The 21,310-nt window shown below is 42.4% G+C and overlaps 2 protein-coding genes across 6 annotated transcripts in view; one reads left to right on the top strand and one right to left on the bottom strand.

Annotated features, from left to right (window-relative positions):
- Positions 1-11,880, top strand: part of LOC144594584 (monocarboxylate transporter 7-like) — a 41,001-nt gene extending 29,121 nt beyond the window's left edge. For all 3 annotated transcript variants that reach the window (XM_078401312.1, XM_078401314.1, XM_078401313.1), the window contains 3 exons: positions 3,470-3,598; positions 6,216-7,013; positions 8,852-11,880. In XM_078401312.1, coding sequence (XP_078257438.1) covers positions 3,470-3,598; positions 6,216-7,013; positions 8,852-9,111 — 1,187 coding nt within the window. In that variant the 3' untranslated portion in view covers positions 9,112-11,880. The remainder of the gene's footprint in view (positions 1-3,469; positions 3,599-6,215; positions 7,014-8,851) is intronic.
- The window catches only part of arsg (arylsulfatase G), a 137,599-nt gene extending 116,573 nt beyond the window's left edge, over positions 1-21,026 (bottom strand). The window contains exon 1 of one of the 3 annotated variants that reach the window (XM_078401305.1): positions 20,997-21,026. The gene's annotated coding sequence lies outside the window, so the exon portion shown is untranslated. Of the gene's footprint in view, positions 1-8,464; positions 8,550-20,878; positions 20,919-20,996 lie in introns of those variants that run through there. The other 2 variants (XM_078401310.1, XM_078401307.1) reach the window with 2 other exon arrangements.
- Between the last annotated feature and the right edge of the window lie 284 nt (positions 21,027-21,310).

The following is a 21,310-nucleotide window of genomic DNA, read 5'->3' as shown; positions in this document are numbered from 1 at the left end:
AACTTCACTGGACTATCCCCCAAGAATATCCTCTCTAAGCATCCATGTCCTTTCTGATCAATTAGGCAACCCCCTCTTCTCTTTGAAAGTAGACACAAAATGCTGGAGTAACTCAGCGGGACAGGAATCTCTGGAAAGAAGGAATGGGAAATGTCACCCATTCCCTCTCTCCAGAGATGCTGCCTGTCCCTGAGTTACTCCAGCATTTTGCGTCTACCTTCGATTTAAACCAGCATCTATAGTTCTTTCCTACACATTTTGTCCCCTCTTCTCTTTTCTGCATCTGTATCACGCCTGCAGCATCCATACCCTGGAATACTGAGCTGCTTTTCTCTCAGCCGTGTTTCTGTTATGGCTACAATATTCCAGTCCCCCGATCCAATCCATGCCCTGAGATCAACTGCCTTACTTGTAACATATATGCAGCTGAAACCATAGGTGTTTCCTCTCCCTTTCACATGCACCTCTTTGTTCTCTTCGCTACAGCATTTGCCACAACCTTTTATCTTTTCTGCTCTTCTGCCAAACTTGGTTAAATCCTCCCAAGTTGCGCAAGCAAATTATGAGGTTTTTTGAAAAGAATGGCCACAAGGCCTACTCCCTTTACACTTTCTTGAGTTTGCCCAGCTACTATCTGCCTGCACTTCAGTTGTGACTACCTCTCTAAAGCTCGTATCCATGAAGTCCTCTATCTCTTAGCGGCAGCTCCAGTTCCCTCTTGCTCAGTCGGGAGCTGCAGTTGGTCTAACTTCCCACAGGTTTAGTCCTCAGGGACACTGGATGTTTCCTCGATTTCCCCCCATTTTCCAAGAGGAGAATACCATAGCCATCACTTAAACTAAAGTTACAAAAAAACCTTGCATCTTGCCACTATCCTCTGCTCAGCCTCCTGGCCGATGCCTCTCAAACCAAAGCCACTTAGCCTCAAAACAGAGCACTTGGATCTCAAAACAATCTCTCCCAAAACAGCTGCTCCAAATTGGCTGATCAGCTCTACCTTCACTTATTATTAGCTGCTGTGCCCCTCAATGACCAATCGAGTATTGCTTTTAAACCTTTCTTCTGCTGCTCTGCCCTATTACCTCAAGCGGTTCTTACAGGGATCTTTTAATCGTTCTCACTGCTGCTCTGCTTCCTGGCTAGAAACATACTCGTATCATTCTTCACCCCTTACTTCTTCATATCAATAAGTTCTACCAATCATTCAATCCAGTTGATTATTTTGCTTACGATTCTTCTATTTAAAACTTGCTTGTTTGCACATTCTCCCATTCAATGTCATGGTTAAATCAATTTATCATTATTTTCCATAATGCCCTTCAACAGGACAAAGCGATCCTTGTTTTTTTGTTGCTTTCTCAAAGATATAGTTTATTCATACTTCTTGTAAATTCATCCAACAGCTATCATTTCTTAACATCTGATTTCATCCTTCGTCTTTGGTCTCAGTCCAGCTTCCTTGCTTAGCCATTTTGAAATGACTATGAGAAAATGAACAAATGAACTTGTATGAGCCTATATCCTCCCGAATGAAAAAGACAAGGAAATTTAGAGGCCAAACAGCTAAGCAACTTTTTAAAGTTGCTGCCATTAATCTATTACACGATGTCTCAAAGCAGTCTTGATTTGTTCTGGGAGATAAGTGGTTGCAGAGAATGTAACAAGCTTTTCCATTGTGAGAACGCTGCTGAACACTGGCAAAGCACATGCTCACTGGATGAGCCAAATTGAAGATCTGCTCCGAGTTTGCTAATGTGAACATTTGTTTACAATGAAGGAATAGCAGATTATTCCTAGAATTATGTGGTGTGCTAGTGCTATTGTCCAGGTTCAAATTAGTTTATCATCATATACACCAAGATGCAATGAAATTCCTTGTTCACATGAAGATCAGAGTAAACCATAGGACATAATGATAAATGCAAGTGCAAAACAGCAGATTGGTGCAAGATTGCAGTTCAATTTGAAGTAGTGCAAAAAAATGTTAAAGTACCTCAAAGGAATAACCGAATGAGGTAGAGTTAAAAGTATACATAGCAGCAACTCAGTGAAGGGAATGTGAGAGAGGTGATTGATTCAGGTATCTTACAGCAGAGGGGAAGGGAGAAGAAGCTGTACTTAAATTTGGACATCTGGGCTTTCAAGCTCCTGTATCTTCTCAGAGAGTAGACAAGAGAAAAGGGAATGGTCAGGATGGCAGACATCCCTGACAATACTTCCAGCCTTCCTGATGCAACACCATAAAAAGGAAGTAACGAGCCTACAATGGACTGCAATACGTTCATCACACTTTGTAGGTTCAGGTAGCCAACAGCAGAGCAGTTGCTATGTGCTCAAATGGTGCAGCTTCTCAGTTGGCATGATGTTCTAATTCTTAATCTGAAAAAAATTGTTACTGAAAATACTTGTTTTTATTCCTAGAAACCTATAAAAGATGATGCTACCATATATATATACATATATATATAAAATCATAAGTTACAGTTCCTGTGACACTTACCTGTTTTAACACTAACTATTTTAACAAAGCCGATGATTAATCACAATAAATTTTCCTTGTTACCAAATAAGCCTTTTCCGCAAGCTAGTGGAAACGGGAAATAGTTTTGATCTATTCAGCAAAAGATGACGTGCAACAATGCTGATAACTTTGTTCTGCACGCTTTATCTTCCCTTAGGCTATATTGTAATTGAGTTTGAACTGATTGTATCTGTGTATGGTACATCTGTATGTTTGAATAGGATGCAAAACAAAGCTGTTCACTGTACTTCGGTACATGTGACAATAAGAAACCTAACTTAACTTTACCCCCAATCAGGAGCTATAATACAATAATGAATTCAATGCTAATCATTAGGATTTGTCATGGTGATACAGCAGAGAAACAGGTCCTTCGGCCCAACTTGCCCACACCGGCCAGCATGTCCCAACTACACTAGTCCCATCTGCCCACGTTTGGTCCATGTCCTCCAAACCTCTCCTATCCATGTCTTGTCTAAATGTTTCTTAAACATTGGGATAGTCCCAGCCTCAACTACCTCCTCTTGAAGCTTGTTCCATACACCCATGTGTGAAAAAGTTACCCCTCGGATTCCTATTAAATCTTTTCCCCTTCACCTTAAACCTATGTCCTCTGGTCCTCGATTCACCTAACCTGGGCATCTACCCGATCTATTCCTCTCATGATTTTATACACCATAATCCTATGGTGTTTTGTCCTATTGAGGTAGGCTGTGGCCAAAAATAAAAATTTATGGAAATATCCTACAACTGATTTACATGATGGAATAAGATTTCCTTATTACCTGATGACTTTAATTTTGGCAATGTAGCACTGCTCAGCACCGTGAATTGGCAAGAATAGTTACAATTACCACTTAGATTAAAATTAAGTTTCAAAATTTTATATGCATTTAAGGTTTTTCTTGGTTATTTTGTCAATAAAGTTTTATCTCCTTTTCAAAACAGGAATAGGTTTCTGTCTCAGCTTTCTACCCAGTGTCATAGTCCTCTCCCTCTATTTTGAAAAATATCGTTCTCTTGTTATGGCGGTGGCCTCCACAGGGGAGTGTTTCGCTATTTTCACTTTTGCACCTGGTAAGTGTCAAAATTGACATTATGCACCTGCTAATGAATTCTAGATCTATTTTTCGTAATATAGGTTTAGGAAACAGTTAAAGTAAATATATAAATGGTGATTCATGCAATGTATTCTTTAGTCCTCATGATTGAGGTAACGTAGCAAGACTTCTTACATATAACTAAATCAGAATTGTTTTAGGACTAGTTGCATAGTCATTTTATATGCTGACAACATTGATTGATTTATCAAAGTTTATGACAGACTAGTATTTGCATAAAACTGAATCTGCAGTATTTACTGAAAACAGTTGATCATCTGCATGGTAGCGCAGCGGTAGAGTTGCTGCTTTACAGCGAATGCAGCGCCGGAGACTCAGGTTCGATCCTGACTACGGGTGCTGCACTGTAAGGAGTTTGTACGTTCTCCCCGTGACCTGCGTGGGTTTACTCCGAGATCTTCGGTTTCCTCCCACACTCCAAAGACGTACAGGTATGTAGGTTAATTGGCTGGGTAAATGTAAAAATTGTCCCTAGTGGGTGTAGGATAATGTTAATGTACGGGGATCACTGGGCGGGATCACTGGGCGGCACGGACTTGGAGGGCCGAAAAGGCCTGTTTCCGGCTGTATGTATATGATATGATGATATGATATGATCTGCACTGAAAACAGTTTGCCAGCTGTCAGAAAATAAGAATGATAATTAAAAAGTTGATGAAGAAAGTGCTGTCCAGTCAAGATCTTTTATGCAGGCAAGGATCATCAACAAACAAGCTGACATGAATTAAGTATAAACAAGCACAAGTTGAGTGCTGGGTAATCAGCAGTGAATGGCTCATCTCGTGATTACTGAAGCCATTTCACCATTAACACAATACAAGACAGAAATTTGAAAAATGATACCCACAAGTTTTTCCAGTGAAGCCCACATTCTGTTAACTAAATAGGTAGCATATTAATTAGCATATTAATAGGGAGCAAGAATTTGAAACTGAACACCCCCGATTTCCTTCACCCCGCTATTGACAATCAACCTTGGTCAGATATTTCTTACAAATTTGTTTGCTCAGGAATGCCAGTGATACTAGGTTATGGGAAATGTGATTGTGTGGGGAAGTGCAAGTATATCCACTTTGGACCTAGAGAGAACAGAGCCACAGTTTCATTACAAGGTGTGAAACAGGAAATCTTCCGGAAAACAAACCCACCTCCCCATTTCTACTTCAGCTAGAAGGGTTCCAAATTATCCTTGTACTCCAGTGATGCTGCCGGACCCACTTAGTTACTCCAGTACTTTGTGCCTATCACCAATTGGAATGTTATCTTGAAGAGACAGGAGTGGGACATATTAATCAGATATATGATAAAGGGATAAGCGGAAGAAAGTACATGACAGTAAATGAAAATCAAAAACAATTGCAGATGCAAGAAATCTGAAAAAACCCTATCAAAGAAATTCCTTTGTTTCATCCACCACTCTCTCCTATCTTCTCTGCTACCTAGTATACGTGCTTCTTTCCCAATTCTGATGATGGATCTCAGACGTCCAACATTAATGGTTTCTGATTCCTCAGATGGTACTTGACCTGCTGAGTTTTTCAAACATCTTCCTTTTTATTTCAGATTGTGCAGAACGATGACTATCTCATTACATTAGGTGCTACATAAATGAAGCTCGTCTCTTTAAGGAGGGATGCCATTGCAATTTTTAAGATTATCAATGGATTTGATGTGGTTGATAGAATCCTCTAATCAAAGGAATACAAAACAAAGAAGCAATAGAATACCAGTATTTCTGAATGGTTTCTTGAAAAACACCGCCTTTGGAATCTCTAATGTTCCTGCGGTGTCATTTAAAAGCCATGTTCAAATCCTGTATGTGTTTAACCCTTCATTTCTGTAATTTCTAACCAGCCCTTTGTCTCACCTATTCTACTTTCTTGCACATCCTTGGTTTCTTTCATCCTGCCATTGGCAATCATCTTTGTCATTTATCTCTTTCAAAATTTGTTTGCTCTGTTACCCTTGTTATACAAGGTTTGTGAACTCTCTGCAGCTATCTTCATCAATGCATATGTAATTATGGTTTCTTTCAGTCAAGATTACTGATTCCTTTGCTGATTTTAATGACGGTAGATTCCCTTGGCAGCTAGCAGGTTTGAGACGTGGCCTTGGTGCATGGAAAAAAATTGAAAGCAAGTAACCAAGCAAGCTGCAGCCGATTTCACTCCTCATAATCCAAAGAATCAAACTTTTTACAGCAGTGTTTCCTAGATCTCCCTTTGTCCTTCACGTTATCCACCAGCAAAAAAAGAATAAACTGTACATTTTTAAATTTTTCTCATGTTAATGTTAATGAGCACAATTATGGTGATTGACAGCCCCATATTTGTATACAATAGATCACAAATGGGTCAAAGAAATTGGATGTCTAGCATACTGTACTTTATATGAGAACCTTAATTTAAGAAATGATTGTTGAAAAGTAGAATACCTAGGGAAATGAAAACAGCACAGATACAATAAACCTTGATCTACTTGAGTGGCAGATGTGGATTGAGGGGATTAATGGCCCACTGTTCCTGTATTCAAGTGCATTTTATAATAAATCATCATAATATTCTATTCTCCAGCTTTCACATTACTGAAGAACCATCTTGGGTGGAAAAACTGTCTCCTCATCATTGGTGCATTGCAGCTAAACATCATTGTTTGTGGAACACTACTTCGCCCAATCGTTATCCGAAGAACAGAAGAAGTACCAGTGGATGTGGTTATAGAAACAAAGTACATGCTGGAGAATGAAGAAACTCGTATTTCCGTAGATTCAGGAGTGGAATCTTTATCTACCTCATGTGATCATTTAGATAATAGCAAGAAATGTAAAACAAATGATATTCGCAAAGAAAATCTTAAGATGCTTTCAAGCAAGAAACAAAAACCACAGCATCAACCAAAGTTGCTTGATATTTCTATTCTAAAAAACAAAAGCTTTATCTTTTATGCACTTTTTGGACTATTTGGCACTTTGGGATTCTTTGCACCTCAACTCTACGTCATTCCCCTTAGCATTAGGCTGGGTATCAATGAATGGGCAGCATACATGCTATCAGCAATGGCAATTATGGAGGTGTTTGGCAGACTGTCAGTAGGCTGGGTCCTAAACAAACAACCCATACGGAAGATTTACATAGAACTGATTTGTGTGAGCCTACTGAGTATAGTACTGTTATGCTTTCCATTGATAAAAGGATTCTGGAGCCTTGTGACATGCAGCATGTTATATGGATTTTTATTTGGTACTGTGGCTTCTTCCCACATTCCCATGTTGGCAGAGGATGATGTGGTTGGAGTTGAGAAGATATCATCTGCTGTTGGAATTTACATCTTCATACAGAGCTTTTCAGGACTTGCTGGTCCACCAATTGGAGGTATTTGTAATTTTTTGTCATCGCCATTGTATAACAGGTTAAAAACAATACTAAAAGTGATACAAGGCTGCATGGAATATAATTCAATGAAAAGGCTATTTGGGATAACATTATGGTGCACATATCAGAAAACAACGTAGAGTTGTCCTTACAACAAAAAGGACAATGCAAGTTTGAAGTTTACAGATCCAGTAACATTTGATTAACCATGTCCACCTTATTTTCAAAACTGAATCTTGTGAAGCATGCTTTGCAAACTGTATAATGCGGACCGGTTATTAAACTCCAGCATGAACTGCAAATGTGAAACTATTACTTTTAACTGCACATTACTGGAATCAGTGCTAATGAAGTTTGAGTTTGTTTGCTAACGAACCAGCCGACCAGAAGTTGATTTCCAATTTTTGAATGTTAGACAAACTAACTATCCATTGGCTCTTCAAGCATCTCAATTTATAAAAAAGTGTTATTTGGCTGATCAAGTCTATGATGAATCTCTAAGCGATCACATTACCTGACTTGGTTTCCTACAACCTAGTCTCTCCCTCGTCATTACATCTTTCCTCCCACCAATTCTTCCATCAGTCACTAAGGAAAATTTAAAGCGGTCAATTAACCCAACTGGCATGTTCTTGAGATATGGGAGAAAGCCAGAGCATCTGGCATCTGTCATTCACAGAGAAAATGTGTAAATTCCACATAGACAGCAAAGGTCAGAGTCAAAGCTAGAACACTGGAGCTGTGAGGCAGCTGAATTTTACTGGTTACTGTGCCCCTATGCATTAACTGATATTTGGAAGTCAAATGGAAATTCTCTCCTGCAGAAAGTTGGTAACATATGATGGCAAACATCTAAACTTCAATGACAAATTAGTATCTCAGTGATCAAAAATTTCAATGAGGGACTCTAAGTCTCAGAACCATTTTTTAGATATTGCTTCGAGTAATTGAATTTATGATTAACAATATCATTAAAAAGAATTCCAATATTTTTATTTCCCAATAAATCCATAGATTTATAGATTATTCGCACATTAGCTAGACTCAATAGTTAGACTTCCTAACAAGAACCAAGACATTTTTGTTTTATTTTCAGCCATTCCTCAATTTAATGCTGTAAAATAAAGACTAGGGAAAATAGATGGTATGAATTTTGATACTATGTATTTCTATGCCCAGAGAGTAGTGTGTTATCTGTTATAGCAAAAAAGTTTCTAAAATCTAAAATCAAAGAGATATACTCCAAAAATTCATAAGGTATCACAAAATGCTGGAGTAACTCAGCAGGTCAGGCAGCATCTCAGGAGAGAAGGAATGGGTTACGTTCTCTCCTGAGATGCTGCCTGACCTGCTGAGTTACTCCAGCATTTTGTGATACCTTCGATTTGTTCCAGCATCTGCAGTTATTTTCCTACACTAAAAAATCATAATGTTTATAATTAAAAGAATACCTGTATGGAAATGGAATTCAGATATTTCTTGCAGTTTTCTTGCATTCCCTTTTAAATTGATGCATGTCAAATTTATTCAGTGTACAGAGATCTGTAGGAAAATTAAAGTCTTTATTTGGCATTGTATTTATGTCATTTCATTAAATTTTCATCATAATCTGCCTTCATGGCTTTAAATTTGAACCTGAAATTTCAGTGTAATGCAGTTGAACCTTTAGATGATGGCTCTGCTTTTCAATTGAAATATAAAGCAATTTCAGCACAAGATTTACTGCTCTAAATTTTAATAGGACATATCTATATTTTTATATCTGAAATATCATCTAAAGTATTGGAAAAGTATTATACGTGTAAAGGTTTACAATTAGATTTTTTTTGTCTTTTCAGGTTGGCTTGTGGATGTAACAGATCAGAATTATGGATCTGCTTTCTTATTCTGTGGCATTGGTATGAGTTTGGGTGCATTCTTTCTTGCATTAGTTCAGCCATCTAAAAAATGGTCATGTCAGAAGCAACCTCTGGAAACTGATAAGCAAGTGGAATTAAAACAAAATATCAACATTGTCCAGGATGTGCCTGAAGAGTTCTTACAAACAGACCTGAAGAAATCAGAAAGTTTACAGGATCAATTTCAAAGCCTCGCATGAAAACATAGTCATACACCACCATAATGGAATGCATGATTCCTGGTAAGGGTATCCCTTACCTATCCTGCCAACTTCCTCAACTTGGCCTTGTTTAATCCCAGACGTTCTTTATTCTCAATCCAACAAATTACTATTCATTTTATAAATATCGCAAGAAACAAAGTTTAATATTTGCCATTTCATAGATATCGACTCGCGTTCTGATAAACCAAATTGCAGAAAATTACAAAAAGGAATACAAATAAATACTTGAAAAGGATTTAGGTTTGCTTGGATCACATTGCAAATGTCTCATTGAAATCATTGTAAGCAGTCATTTTGATCAGAATTTTATGATAAAGGGTCTCGACCCGAAACATCACCCATTCCTTCACTCCAGAGATGCTGCCTGACCTGCTGAGTTACTCCAGCATTTTGTGTCTACCTTCGATTTAAACCAGCATCTGCAGTTTTTTTCCCTAGAATTTTATGATATATGTTTTGCAGTCCCAATTGGTATTATCTTTATAGAAGATGTTCTTTCAAATAGAATGAAGTGCAAAGACACTTAATACACTGGCCTAATAATTAATACCTAATACAAGCTATCAAATGATCTAGTTTAAAAAGTGGCTTTGAGATTTAAGAATGTTAACCAATTCAACTTACCCAAGTTTATTGCTTTTTCTTTATTTAAGTTACAGGATGGACCACATTGTAAAAATTTAGTATTTTATCTTAATTGAGGGAAAAAATTACCATTTCATAATAATTCTGGAAAATAATTTATGACCCGTAAAATCTTGGTGGTTGTATTGGAAAGAACACCAGAGGTTTGAAGATATTAAAAAAACTTCATTCATTAGAACTGATGTGACATCAGCAAAGTGTCATTTTAATCATTAGCAATCATAAGAATCATCAAGTGTCACAGGGATTTGAAATGAGATGCCAAAAAGTAAGCTGACAGCTGCAGACTCTTCATTCTCCATTTAGTTCTCAATTTTACAGTTAAAATGCTTAGCTCACTAGAAAAAAAACCCATTAAATCTAAAGCTTAAATGTGACTAAGATATTTGGAGCACACTTCCAAAACTCCTCACACTCCTGTTCTGGATGCAAGAAATCCCTGATACTTGAAAAATAAACTGTTCCGAAACTTCTGTTGTCAATCTATCTCTTCTGTTTACAGTTATGTTAGGTGGGATTTTTTTTAGCTACAAAAACTGGACATTGTATTCATTCCATCCTTCTTTTATCCTTTACCCAAAATATTGCTTCCATTAGACACTAATGCTGCAGAGGCTTTATCCACAGAGAAGTAGGTGTTTTGTTGATCAACAGACATAAAAAGAAACTTGCAATCATAAAGCAAGAGCTTGCTAAATATTCTACTCTGTAATAACAAACTATGGAGCTGAACATTCACCTGTATTCATCATCAAACAATCTAACATGAAATAATATTATGAGAGCCTCATTTAAACAGGTGCACACTTGACCTGAAGGGGCACACTGAAGGGGTTTAAATGGCCACTGAGGATTTGGTCAATTTCAAATGATTAACATCCAGCTATGGGATGATTTTCTGGGGACCAAAAAAGTGAAGGTGACACAGACCCAGGGACCATTGGCTGTAGGCTTTGTCGACTCGCGAGGCCCGGGCTCCGGCCTCGGCTTCTCAGCGGCCCTCTGGAAGGCGTCAGATTTATCGAAGGATTACTTTGGACACTGGAGAAATATAGGAACCATGCCAAAATCTGTTGACTCATTTCTCATTCTGCTGAGGAACAACTTTAAATTTGTGCATCTCTATGTTAAAATTCAATATTTATAACCAAATCAAAATTGACTTTCATCCAAATGTACTATTTTTCTTAACAAGTACCTAAAAACAAAGCACCCACACTTAGGCATACTCTAAGATGAATAAAAACACAATGAGCAATTATGCTGAATTTCCCGTGAAAGGACAACCGAGGCACAAAATATGCAGAAAAACTATCACGTTCTTGATCCCACAATATGACTAACACAAATAACCCAATTTATCATCAACATTTGCCTCTACGTCTGATAGGTTTCTGATAGTTGAATGAGTTTATTGTTGGTAGAAGTAACAAAATTATGTTAGCTTGGGCCTTAAAAGTACAACACATGGGAGCTGACTCATTGAGAAATTATTACAGATTTTCCTATTCTACATTTAACGATCATTCAAACAGAAAAGACAGTTGATATGCCAAAATCCAAAGTCTATTCATGTGGCATTTTGCAGACAGAGTGCTAATGTCTATTTGCACATTGGGTGAAATATCAGATAGAATACATGTTATTGGTTTAATGATTGTTCGACACCTCTTGCACTCCACTTTTGATACAGCCGTTTATACCCTGAATGGTCTATTTAATGTGCTCGGTATTTCATTTGAGTTATCTATATATCAAAGTGTTTGATGAAAACATTCAGGTGAAATTATGTTGCACAGGGATGCATATGATTCTTGATGCAAGTTATTAGGACTGAACAAATATGGGTAATCAAAAATCTGAAGGATGCAATTTGGGTTAACTAAAGGTGCTGCTGCTGATCTTTTAAACATTTTTAATAGTTTTAAAATATTGGCAGAATCAAATTCAACATTTTATTTATTCATGTTCCGTTTTGCTCACTGTAACTCGTGCTTCCTAACCTTCAATTTGTTCGGTCCTCGTAACTTATATGTAGTTCGTATAAAGTTTCAAATGCTTCATATGCTGTAATTTTCCAATAAAATTAATTTTAAAAGCAAACTTCCCTCATATTTCAAGTATTTATTAGTATTTATAATGAACAATTGTACATTCATAAATTAAAATGAAGGAACTGCAAATTCTAAAAATTTTAAATGAAAAAAAGCACTGGAAAACGTTAGCTGGCCAGGCAGTTTGTGGTGGAAAGAGAAACAGTTTCAAATCAGAGACCCTTCGTAAGAAATGGGAAAGAGGAAAAAACACGTTAGTTTACAGTAGCAGAGGGATGGATAGATAGAATGATCTCTCTTGGAGCAAGTCCAAATAAGTAAATGTACTAGTTAAAATGGTAGTGTGGCGGCTCCCAAGGGTCGGGCCATACCACTACCGACCCCTCGGCACGGAAATGGACCAGTCCAGGGGGGCGGTCCGGTACTACATATACAAGGACAAGGTTTTGGGCGCGAAGCCATTCCGGCAGACTCGACCCGTCTGATAACCGTGTAATAAACCATAACGCCCCCAAAATACCCGGCTCCTTGCCTTTATTTCGGGCCTCTACCGACGCGCCACAGCAGTTTAAATAATGTTTTCTTACTTGTCTGTGTAAGATGTTGTTAATAGCAAGGCTTTAATCCAAGCTCAGCAGTCTACACTTTATCGACAGAAAAAGAAAAAAAACATGCCAAAATGAAGACAGGCAGAATTGGCTAATTCTGAGATAGTTACCAAACGTTGGAGAATTCTATATTGAATGTGAAAGGTTGCAACTTCCCCAGATAGAAGCTGAGGTATTATTTGTCAAGCTTCTTATGGACCTCATTATAACAAAGCAGGATGCCACCAGCAGATAGGTAATAGTACAAGTGGGATGGAGAATTAAAAGGGCAGGCAACTAGAAGTTCAGATCACTGTTACAGACTGAACACATGTACTCTGCAAAGCTAATTACTAATTAGCGCATTTTGACAACATTTCAAAATTAATTTGAGGCACTAAAGTCTTTTCAGACATCATCTAGAAACATAAGCAATGATCTTTCATTTCAGTAGCATTTTTGCGGTAACTGTTGATCTCGACACCAATAAAATGGCCCTGTTTTCTTTGTATAATGCTACTGAATCTTTTTAATCAAAGAACAAAGTATACTCAGTTTAATATCTTACTGGAAAGGCAGAATTTTTCAATGATCCAGATTTTCTGTACAGCAATGAGGATACTAAAAATGTAAGCAAAGTGCTAGATATTCAGCAGGCTAAGCAGCATTCTGTAAAGAAAGGAATAGGGTTAACATTTCAGTTATCAGAACAGCGAGAAAGCAAGTGTTTTCTCAGTTGTAGAGAAATGGAGGGATGGAGACAACAAAAGGAATATCTGTGATAGGGTGGAGCCCCGATTGTCCAGATGTGACCCATTAATTTTCGAACTGTCTAGTTAGTAAATAAATGAGGGCAATTAGGGAAACAATATGGAACAAAAGAAGCTGCATTGATTTACAGATGGACCTTAGAGTCCAAATCCATAACTTCCCGAAAGTAACAACACAAGTAGATAGAGTGGTGAAGAAGGCATATGGTATGCATGCCTTCATTTGTCAAAACATTGAGTGTAAGAGCCAGGAAGTCATGATGCAGCTTTATCGGAATTTGTTACACCAAATTTGGAGTATTGCGTGCAATCTGGTTGCCAGTAAGGAAGGATACAGTAAGGATGTGGAGGTTTTGGAAAATGTGCAGAGGAGACTTCCCAGAATTATGCCTGGATTAGAGGATATTAGCTAAATTATGATAAATACAAGACTGGTTAGTTTCATTACATGTATCTGAAAATATGGTTATCTGAAATTGTTGAATTTGGACTGTAGCATTTCTAATCAGAAGATAAGGTGCTGCTCCTTGCACTTGGGTTGGGCTTTATTGGAGCAATTTAGACTAGACACAGGTCCAAATGGGAGTGGGAGAATTAGGTTCTGACTGTTCAAGGTCACCATAGTGAACGGAAAGGAGGTATTCTGCAGAAGGCCTGTTCCAGTGATGATGTTCTAAGAATCGCTGCTTCACCTGGGATAACTGATTTGGTTCCTGGACATTAGGAATGTATTGCATTACCTGTGGATGCTTGGGAAATTGTTAATAAGAAAGGGTTGGTTAGTGGGAATGGAATAGAGCATGAAGTCACAAAGGGAACAGAAGGCTTAAAAAGGAAAAGAAGGGAAGATATGTCAGAATGTGGTGGCTGGTGGGGTGGAAATGACAACCAAGAGAACTCTCAGCTTATTCTATCTCAGATGAGAGGGTGCAAGAACAGAGGCATGAGGAGTGTTTGAGACGTGGTCAAGGACTTCGCTAACGACAATAGAGAGGAAGCGACAGTTCAGGCAAAAGGAAGACATTTCCATAGCATATGTCGGAAAGACTCATCATTCAAGCAAATACAATGGAGACAGAGGAATGGAGGGAATGGAAGAGTTACAGGAGGCAGGTGGGGCAAAGTGACCAAGATGGCTGTAGGAGCCAGTAGGCTTCACACCTTTTGTCTTTTCATCTCTGGTCTTTGTCCAACCATCGGTCTATAGGCAGCACGGTGGCGCAGCGGTAGAGTTGCTGCCTTACAGCGAATGCAGCGCCGGAGACTCAGGTTCGATCCTGACTACAGGCGCCGTCTGTACGGAGTTTGTATGTTCTCCCCGTGACCTGCGTGGGTTTTCTCCGAGATCTTTGGTTTCCTCCCACACTCCAAAGATGTACAGGTATGTAGGTTAATTGACTGGGTAAATGTAAAAATTGTCCCTAGTGTGTGTAGGATAGTGTTAATGTGCGGGGATCACTGGGCGGCGTGGACTCGGTGGGCCGAATGGACTGTTTCCGCGCTGTATCTCTAAAATCTAAAAAACAAAAAAATCTATTAAAAAAAAGACCCTATCTGTATATCAAGCTATCACTTGCCTGGATTGTTCTGCCCCTCCTTTCTTCCAGCAACCCCCCCCCCCCTCTCCTCCTACACTCCGTTTGGAAAAGGGTCCTGACCGGAACCGTCACCTATGTTGTAGTGGGCCAAGGTTGTCTCAGAGGTCGAAGATGATATGCTCCGTGATCAATCTGCCAAAGCATTTCATGATGTTGGATGTCAGAGCCATCGGGCAGTAGTCATTAAGGCATGTCATCTAGCTTTTCTGTGGCATCAGTATGATAGTGATCAATGCCTCTTCTCCCCTGTCCCAGAAGACACAAGATACAAAGCTTGAAAGCAAGTACCACCAGATTCGCCAACAGCTCCCTTCCCTTTCCCTGTCCACGTCCCGCAGTTATCAGACTCTTGAACGGACCTTTCATAAGCTACGGATGTATTCCTGATCTCCTAATCTATCTCACTGCAGCCCTTGCACTTTTTTCTGCACTTTCTCTGTAGCCCTAACACTATGTTCTGCACTCTGTTCTCTTTCACTTTCTATCAAACATTCCTCATACATTAACTCATACGTTAACATGGGCATGTGTGAGAGCAAAGGTTGCTGGAAAATATATGGGGGAATGGGATTAATGCAATTGCTCTGAATGCTGGTATGCACTCAATTGGCCAAACCACTTCCTATCTTATAAACAAACTTGTGACACATGTGAATTTATTTGGTGTGTGACTGAGGTTAAAAAAAACTCACAATATATCAAAGTGAATAACACATACAAATCTTTCACCTGAATCCCCCATTTATTATGAAAAATCTATGTGTAAAACGCAAAAACTAAGAGTGTAGCGACCATAGAGAATGGTCCAGGTCGTCGAACCCTCGGATTGGCCAGCGAGGTCACGTGGGAACGCGACCATGGGGATTGGTCCAGGGAGCGACATCGCTGATTGGCCAGCGATGTCATGTGCGCGTTTGGCGCCCGATTTAGTCAGTTCGGCGAAGTCTTCAAGGAAGACAGTAAGTTTGTAATGGTTGTCCTTTACCTTGTTGTTTAACTCTGTATTCGAAGATTGCGGCTGCAATAAACTTCTTCTACAACCAACAAGTTTCGGACTCGCCATATTGGTGACCCCGACGTGATCTGGACGATCACCGACTGAGCAGGAACCCGACGCCTCGTTGACGATGACCGAGCAGGGCACACCGGAGTTAAGCGCCGGAAGCGTTCATCTTCCGTGGTTTTGGACGCACCCACCGCAAGCTTGGTTTATCCACACCGAGGCTCAATTTCATATAAAGAAGGTGTCGGACGAATCCACGAAGTACTTCTACCTCGTCAGCGCTCTATCGCCGGACACAACCAAGCGCGTGATGCGGTTCATCGTGGATCCACCTGCGGAAAACAAGTACGAGGCCATGAAGAAAGTATTACTGCGAACCTTCGGGTTTAATAAGCATGGTGGTGCGGCAAAACTTCTGCACCTACCAGACCTTGGAGACCAACTGCCTTCCGTCCTCATGGCCGAAATGATGATGCTAGCCGGTGAGCATACGGATTGCCCTATGTTCGAACAGGCATTCCGCGAGAAACTTCCCGAGGATGTCCGACTGCTGCTCACGGATTGTTCTTTTAAGGACCCCGAAGCATATGCAGCGAAAGCGGACGCGCTCATAGCGGCAAAAAACAAGGCAAGTGGTTCGATCAACAAAGTCTCGACATCAGTGACCACGCCACAGCGATGGCAAGATGGCGCCACGTCTCCCGCCAATTCTCCGAAAGCCCGCCAAAAAGATCCGCACAAGCGCGGCTGGTGCTATTATCACCTACGATGGGGTAATGAATCCCACAACTGCCGTTTGCCTTGTACCTTCGCGGGAAATGCCTCGGCCGATCGTACATAGGGGCAGTTACGATTGGCCAGAACCGGCGCCTCTATGTCCATGATCGATTCACGGACACAGAATTTTTGGTAGACACGGGAGCCATCGTCAGCATAGTGCCGCCGACCGACCTCGAAACCAGATCGGGTAAGACAGGTCCCACCCTCATCGCGGTTAATGGCAGCCCCATTCGCACTTTCGGTACACGGAAGATGTCCCTTGTGTTAGGCCTCCGCACGTACGAATGGCCATTCATCATAGCCGACGTCAAACAAGCGATCCTGGGGGCAGATTTTCTCTGGGCTTTTTCACTGGTTCCTGATGTCCGCGGTAACGACCTCCGACCCTCCGCCGAAGATGAGCACGTCGCTCCGACAATCGCCTCCTCGCCCAGCCCTACTGTCCAGGCCGTCGTCGCGGCCCCCGACTCGTATGCTGCGATTCTGGCAGAGTTTCCGGAGCTGCTCGTCCAACGTTTTGACACGCCTTCGGCTAAGCACGGTGTGGTCCATCACATCCGCACCGAAGGCCCTCCCGTTTTCGCTCGGGCCAGGAGACTACCGCCAGACAAACTGGTGGTGGCAAGGGCGGAGTTCAGGAAAATGGAGGAAATGGGAATTGTCCGTCAGTCTGACAGCCCGTGGGCCTCGCCGTTACATATGGTCTCCAAGGCATCTGGGGGGTGGAGACCATGTGGCGATTATCGGCGTCTCAATGCTGTCACCACGGCTGATCGCTACCCCATACCGCACCTACAGGATTTTTCATCTGGGCTGGAAGGAGCGGTGGTGTTTTCCAAAATCGATTTGGTGCGAGGATACCATCAGATTCCGGTGCGACCGGAGGACATACAGAAAACTGCAACAATTACTCCGTTCGGGTTGTTTGAATGGTTGCGTATGCCTTTCGGTTTAAAGAACGCGGCACAGGCTTTCCAGCGGCTGATGGACCACGTGGGCCGGGGTTTACCGTTTGTGTTTATTTATTTAGACGACATCCTGGTCGCCAGCCCCTCCGTGCAGGAACACCAGGCCCATTTGCGGACCGTGTTCCAGCGGCTCCAAGACCACGGGCTCATAATCCAACCCTCCAAATGTCAATTCGGCCTTCCTGCTCTTGATTTTCTAGGGCACAGAATTACCCCTGCCGGCGCCTCCCCTTTGCCTGAGAAGGTGGAGGCTATCCGGGCATTTCCCAGGCCCACCACAGTAAAAGGGCTACAGGAGTTCGTAGGCATGGTTAATTTCTACCATAGGTTCGTTCCGGCAGCTGCGCGAGTCATGCGCCCACTTTTCCAATGCCTGGCAGGGAATCCGGTAGAGTTGATATGGTCCCCGGCCGCAGAGTCGGCTTTTACAGCAGCTAAGGCAGCCTTGGCAGAAGCCACCATGTTGGTCCATCCGAGCCCCTCCGCCCCCATGGCCCTGACGGTTGACGCCTCTGACGTGGCGGTGGGCGGGGTTCTGGAGCAGCAGGTCGGTGGCCGTTGGCAGCCTTTAGCGTTTTTCAGCCGGCAACTAAATTCGGCCGAGCTGAAGTATAGCGCATTTGACCGAGAGCTTCTGGCTCTCTATTTAGCTGTTTGTCATTTCAGGTACTTCCTCGAGGGCCGCCCATTTGTGGCCTTTACGGACCACAAACCATTAACATTTGCTTTTTTGAAATTGTCTGACCCATGGTCGGCCCGCCAGCAGCGGCACCTGACTGCTATCTCCGAATTTACCACCGATGTCCGTCATGTCGCGGGTAAGCTTAATGCCGTTGCTGACGCCCTGTCTAGACCTGCTTTTTCCCCTATTTCGGCGGTGGACTGCGAAGTGGATCCCCAGGAGCTTGCGGAGGCACAGCTTCTGGCGGATACCGTTTCGGCTTACCGGTCCACCACTTCGGGATTGAAGTTGGCCCAGGTAGCTTGTGGGTCGGCGGGCACAAAAGTCTGGTGCGATGTTTCTCTTCCCCGTCCCAGGCCGGTAGTACCGCCCTCCCTTCAGCGCCGGGTTTTCGATGCCATTCATGGGCTGGCGCACCCGTCCATCCGCTCCACCTCTGCCTTGGTAGCAGCGAGGTTTGTCTGGCATGGCCTACGGAAACAGGTAGCGGGGTGGGCACGTTCTTGCGTGCCCTGTCAGACCGCTAAAGTCCAGCGCCACGTCCAGCCCCCCGTGCAGGATTTCGAGGTCCCGGCTGTTCGTTTTTTCCACATCCACGTGGATTTGGTCGGGCCTTGCCTTCCTCCCGGGGCTACACCCACCTCTCACGGTGGTGGATCGGTTCACCCGGTGGCCAGAGGCTTTCCCATTGTTTGATATTTCGTCAGCGTCTTGTGCTAGGACTTTGGCCCTTCATTGGGTAGCTCGTTTCGGGGTTCCGGCAGTTATTACCACTGACAGAGGGCCACAGTTCACTTCGTCCCTCTGGGCCGCGCTTGCAGAACTGTACGGGTCCAAGTTACAACCCACGACTGCGTATCACCCCCAGGCAAATGGACTCGTAGAAAGGTTCCACCGCCAACTTAAGGCGTCCCTCAGTGCAAGGCTTGAAGGCCCGGACTGGGTAGACCAGCTCCCTTGGGTTCTGTTGGGCATCCGGACTGCTCCCAAGCTAGATCTCGGTGCATCGTCCGCAGAGCTAGTATATGGCTCGACACTTCGAGTACCCGGAGATCTGTTTCCGGACCCTTCAGACCAGCTGCCTACAGTCCCATCAGTGTTAGCGTCTCTCCGGGAACGGGTGGGCTCCCTGGCTCCAGTTCCGACTTCACGTCATGGGTGTCCCATGGTACATGAACCGCCTTCCCTGAAGGACTGTGAGTTCGTTTTTCTGCGAAAAGATTCCCATCGCGCCCCGTTGCAGAGGGTCTATCAAGGGCCGTTCCGGGTTGTGCGTAAGGGAACGGCTACCTTCACCTTAGACATGGGCGGCAAGAGTGAGCTCGTCTCGGTGTCCCGGCTGAAACCTGCCCATTTGGATCCGGATCAACCAGTCCTGGTCGGTCAAACCCCTAGGAGAGGCCGTCCTCCGTTAGTTCCGCTCAGTCCAGGACCCCCCGTTCAGACAGTCCCTCCAGGACCCCCCGTTCCGGCAGCTCCTCCAGGACCCCCCGTTCCGGCAGCTCCTCCAGGACCCCCCGTTCCGGTAGTTCCTCCAGGACCCTCCGTTCCGGCTGTTCCGCCAAGTCCGGAACCCCCGGCTCCTGTGGTTCAGGCTGTCCCTCTCCGTACTCGTTATGGTCGCGAAATCCGGCTCCCTGCTAGGTTCCGCACCTCGGGTTCTGGGGGGGGTCATGTAGCGACCATAGAGAATGGTCCAGGTCGTCGAACCCTCGGATTGGCCAGCGAGGTCACGTGGGAACGCGACCATGGGGATTGGTCCAGGGAGCGACATCGCTGATTGGCCAGCGATGTCATGTGCGCGTTTGGCGCCCGATTTAGTCAGTTCGGCGAAGTCTTCAAGGAAGACAGTAAGTTTGTAATGGTTGTCCTTTACCTTGTTGTTTAACTCTGTATTCGAAGATTGCGGCTGCAATAAACTTCTTCTACAACCAACAAGTTTCGGACTCGCCATAAGAGCCCCTTTTTCTATGCTTTTCACACTTCACCTCCAGGGCCAGTGCATTAAATGCGCTGCAGTCAATCATCTATGCTATTCCTTTCCCAAGTCTGTTATCTCTAACCAAGGAAGGGCAAGCAAGAAGACTTACAGGAACATCATTATTTACCAGCTCTCTTCCAAGTCACACAACATCCCGACTTTAAAAAACACATTTTTGTTGCTTCATTTTTACTGGTTCTAAATTTTGACTATCAATGCTTAGCGTTTCAATGTCATCAGGGCTGTAAACGCACAAGGATTTGGCTCACCGTGTGCTATTTGGGACGGGTAATAAATACTGGCCTTGCAAGCAACACATAAAACAAAAGTAAACAGTAAAATGCAAGCTTTCATTACCTTTAACAGTTGCAATAATCAAGTGGAAAAACTTTTGAAAATGCAAAGTTTCACTAAAATTATACATCTTCGGTTTCCTCCCACACTCCAAAGACGTGCAGGTATGTAGGTAAATTGGCTGGGTAAATGTAAAAATTGTCCCTAGTGGGTGTAGGATAGTGTTAATGTGCGGGGATCGCTGGGCGGCACGGACTTGGTGGGCCGAAAAGGCCTGTTTCCGGCTGTATATATATGATATGATGATATGATATGATTAACATAGAAAAATTACAGTTTCCCCCCCCCCCCCACCCACCAATATAAAAATATTTTAAAAACCTGAGTAAGTTACTTCAAAAACATCCTCATATTCAGAAAACTACTGAATATGATCCAGGATCTGAGTTTGGTCCGGATTTCACATTTTTAAAGTTTGGAAAGAAAGATCAGTACTCACTTTGAAAGCAAACAACTGCGCAGCATAAGTTCACACAGCAAGATCAGGAAGTGTGGTTGGCCAGATTTTAAATCACATGTGACTGGACATAACCTTCCAGCTTTTTTTTAAATTCCTCAATGTAACAAAGTTCAAGCAAGCAAGGCAATAATTAAATGGAATTTGTGCCTAAAATTTGCAATCTACTTAATAATGAATTGGAAAATGTCTTTGCAACATTTTGTGTCATGTTTCCTCTCAATATCAATTAATTATAATAATAATAATAATAATAATAATAATAATACATTACATTTATATAGCGCTTTTCTAAC

This window comes from Rhinoraja longicauda, chromosome 6 (assembly GCF_053455715.1).
Source record: "Rhinoraja longicauda isolate Sanriku21f chromosome 6, sRhiLon1.1, whole genome shotgun sequence".
In the NCBI taxonomy this organism is placed as follows: domain Eukaryota; kingdom Metazoa; phylum Chordata; class Chondrichthyes; order Rajiformes; family Arhynchobatidae; genus Rhinoraja; species Rhinoraja longicauda.
Note: the sequence above shows the minus strand (reverse complement) of the source record. Positions and strands in the feature narration are given on the sequence as shown.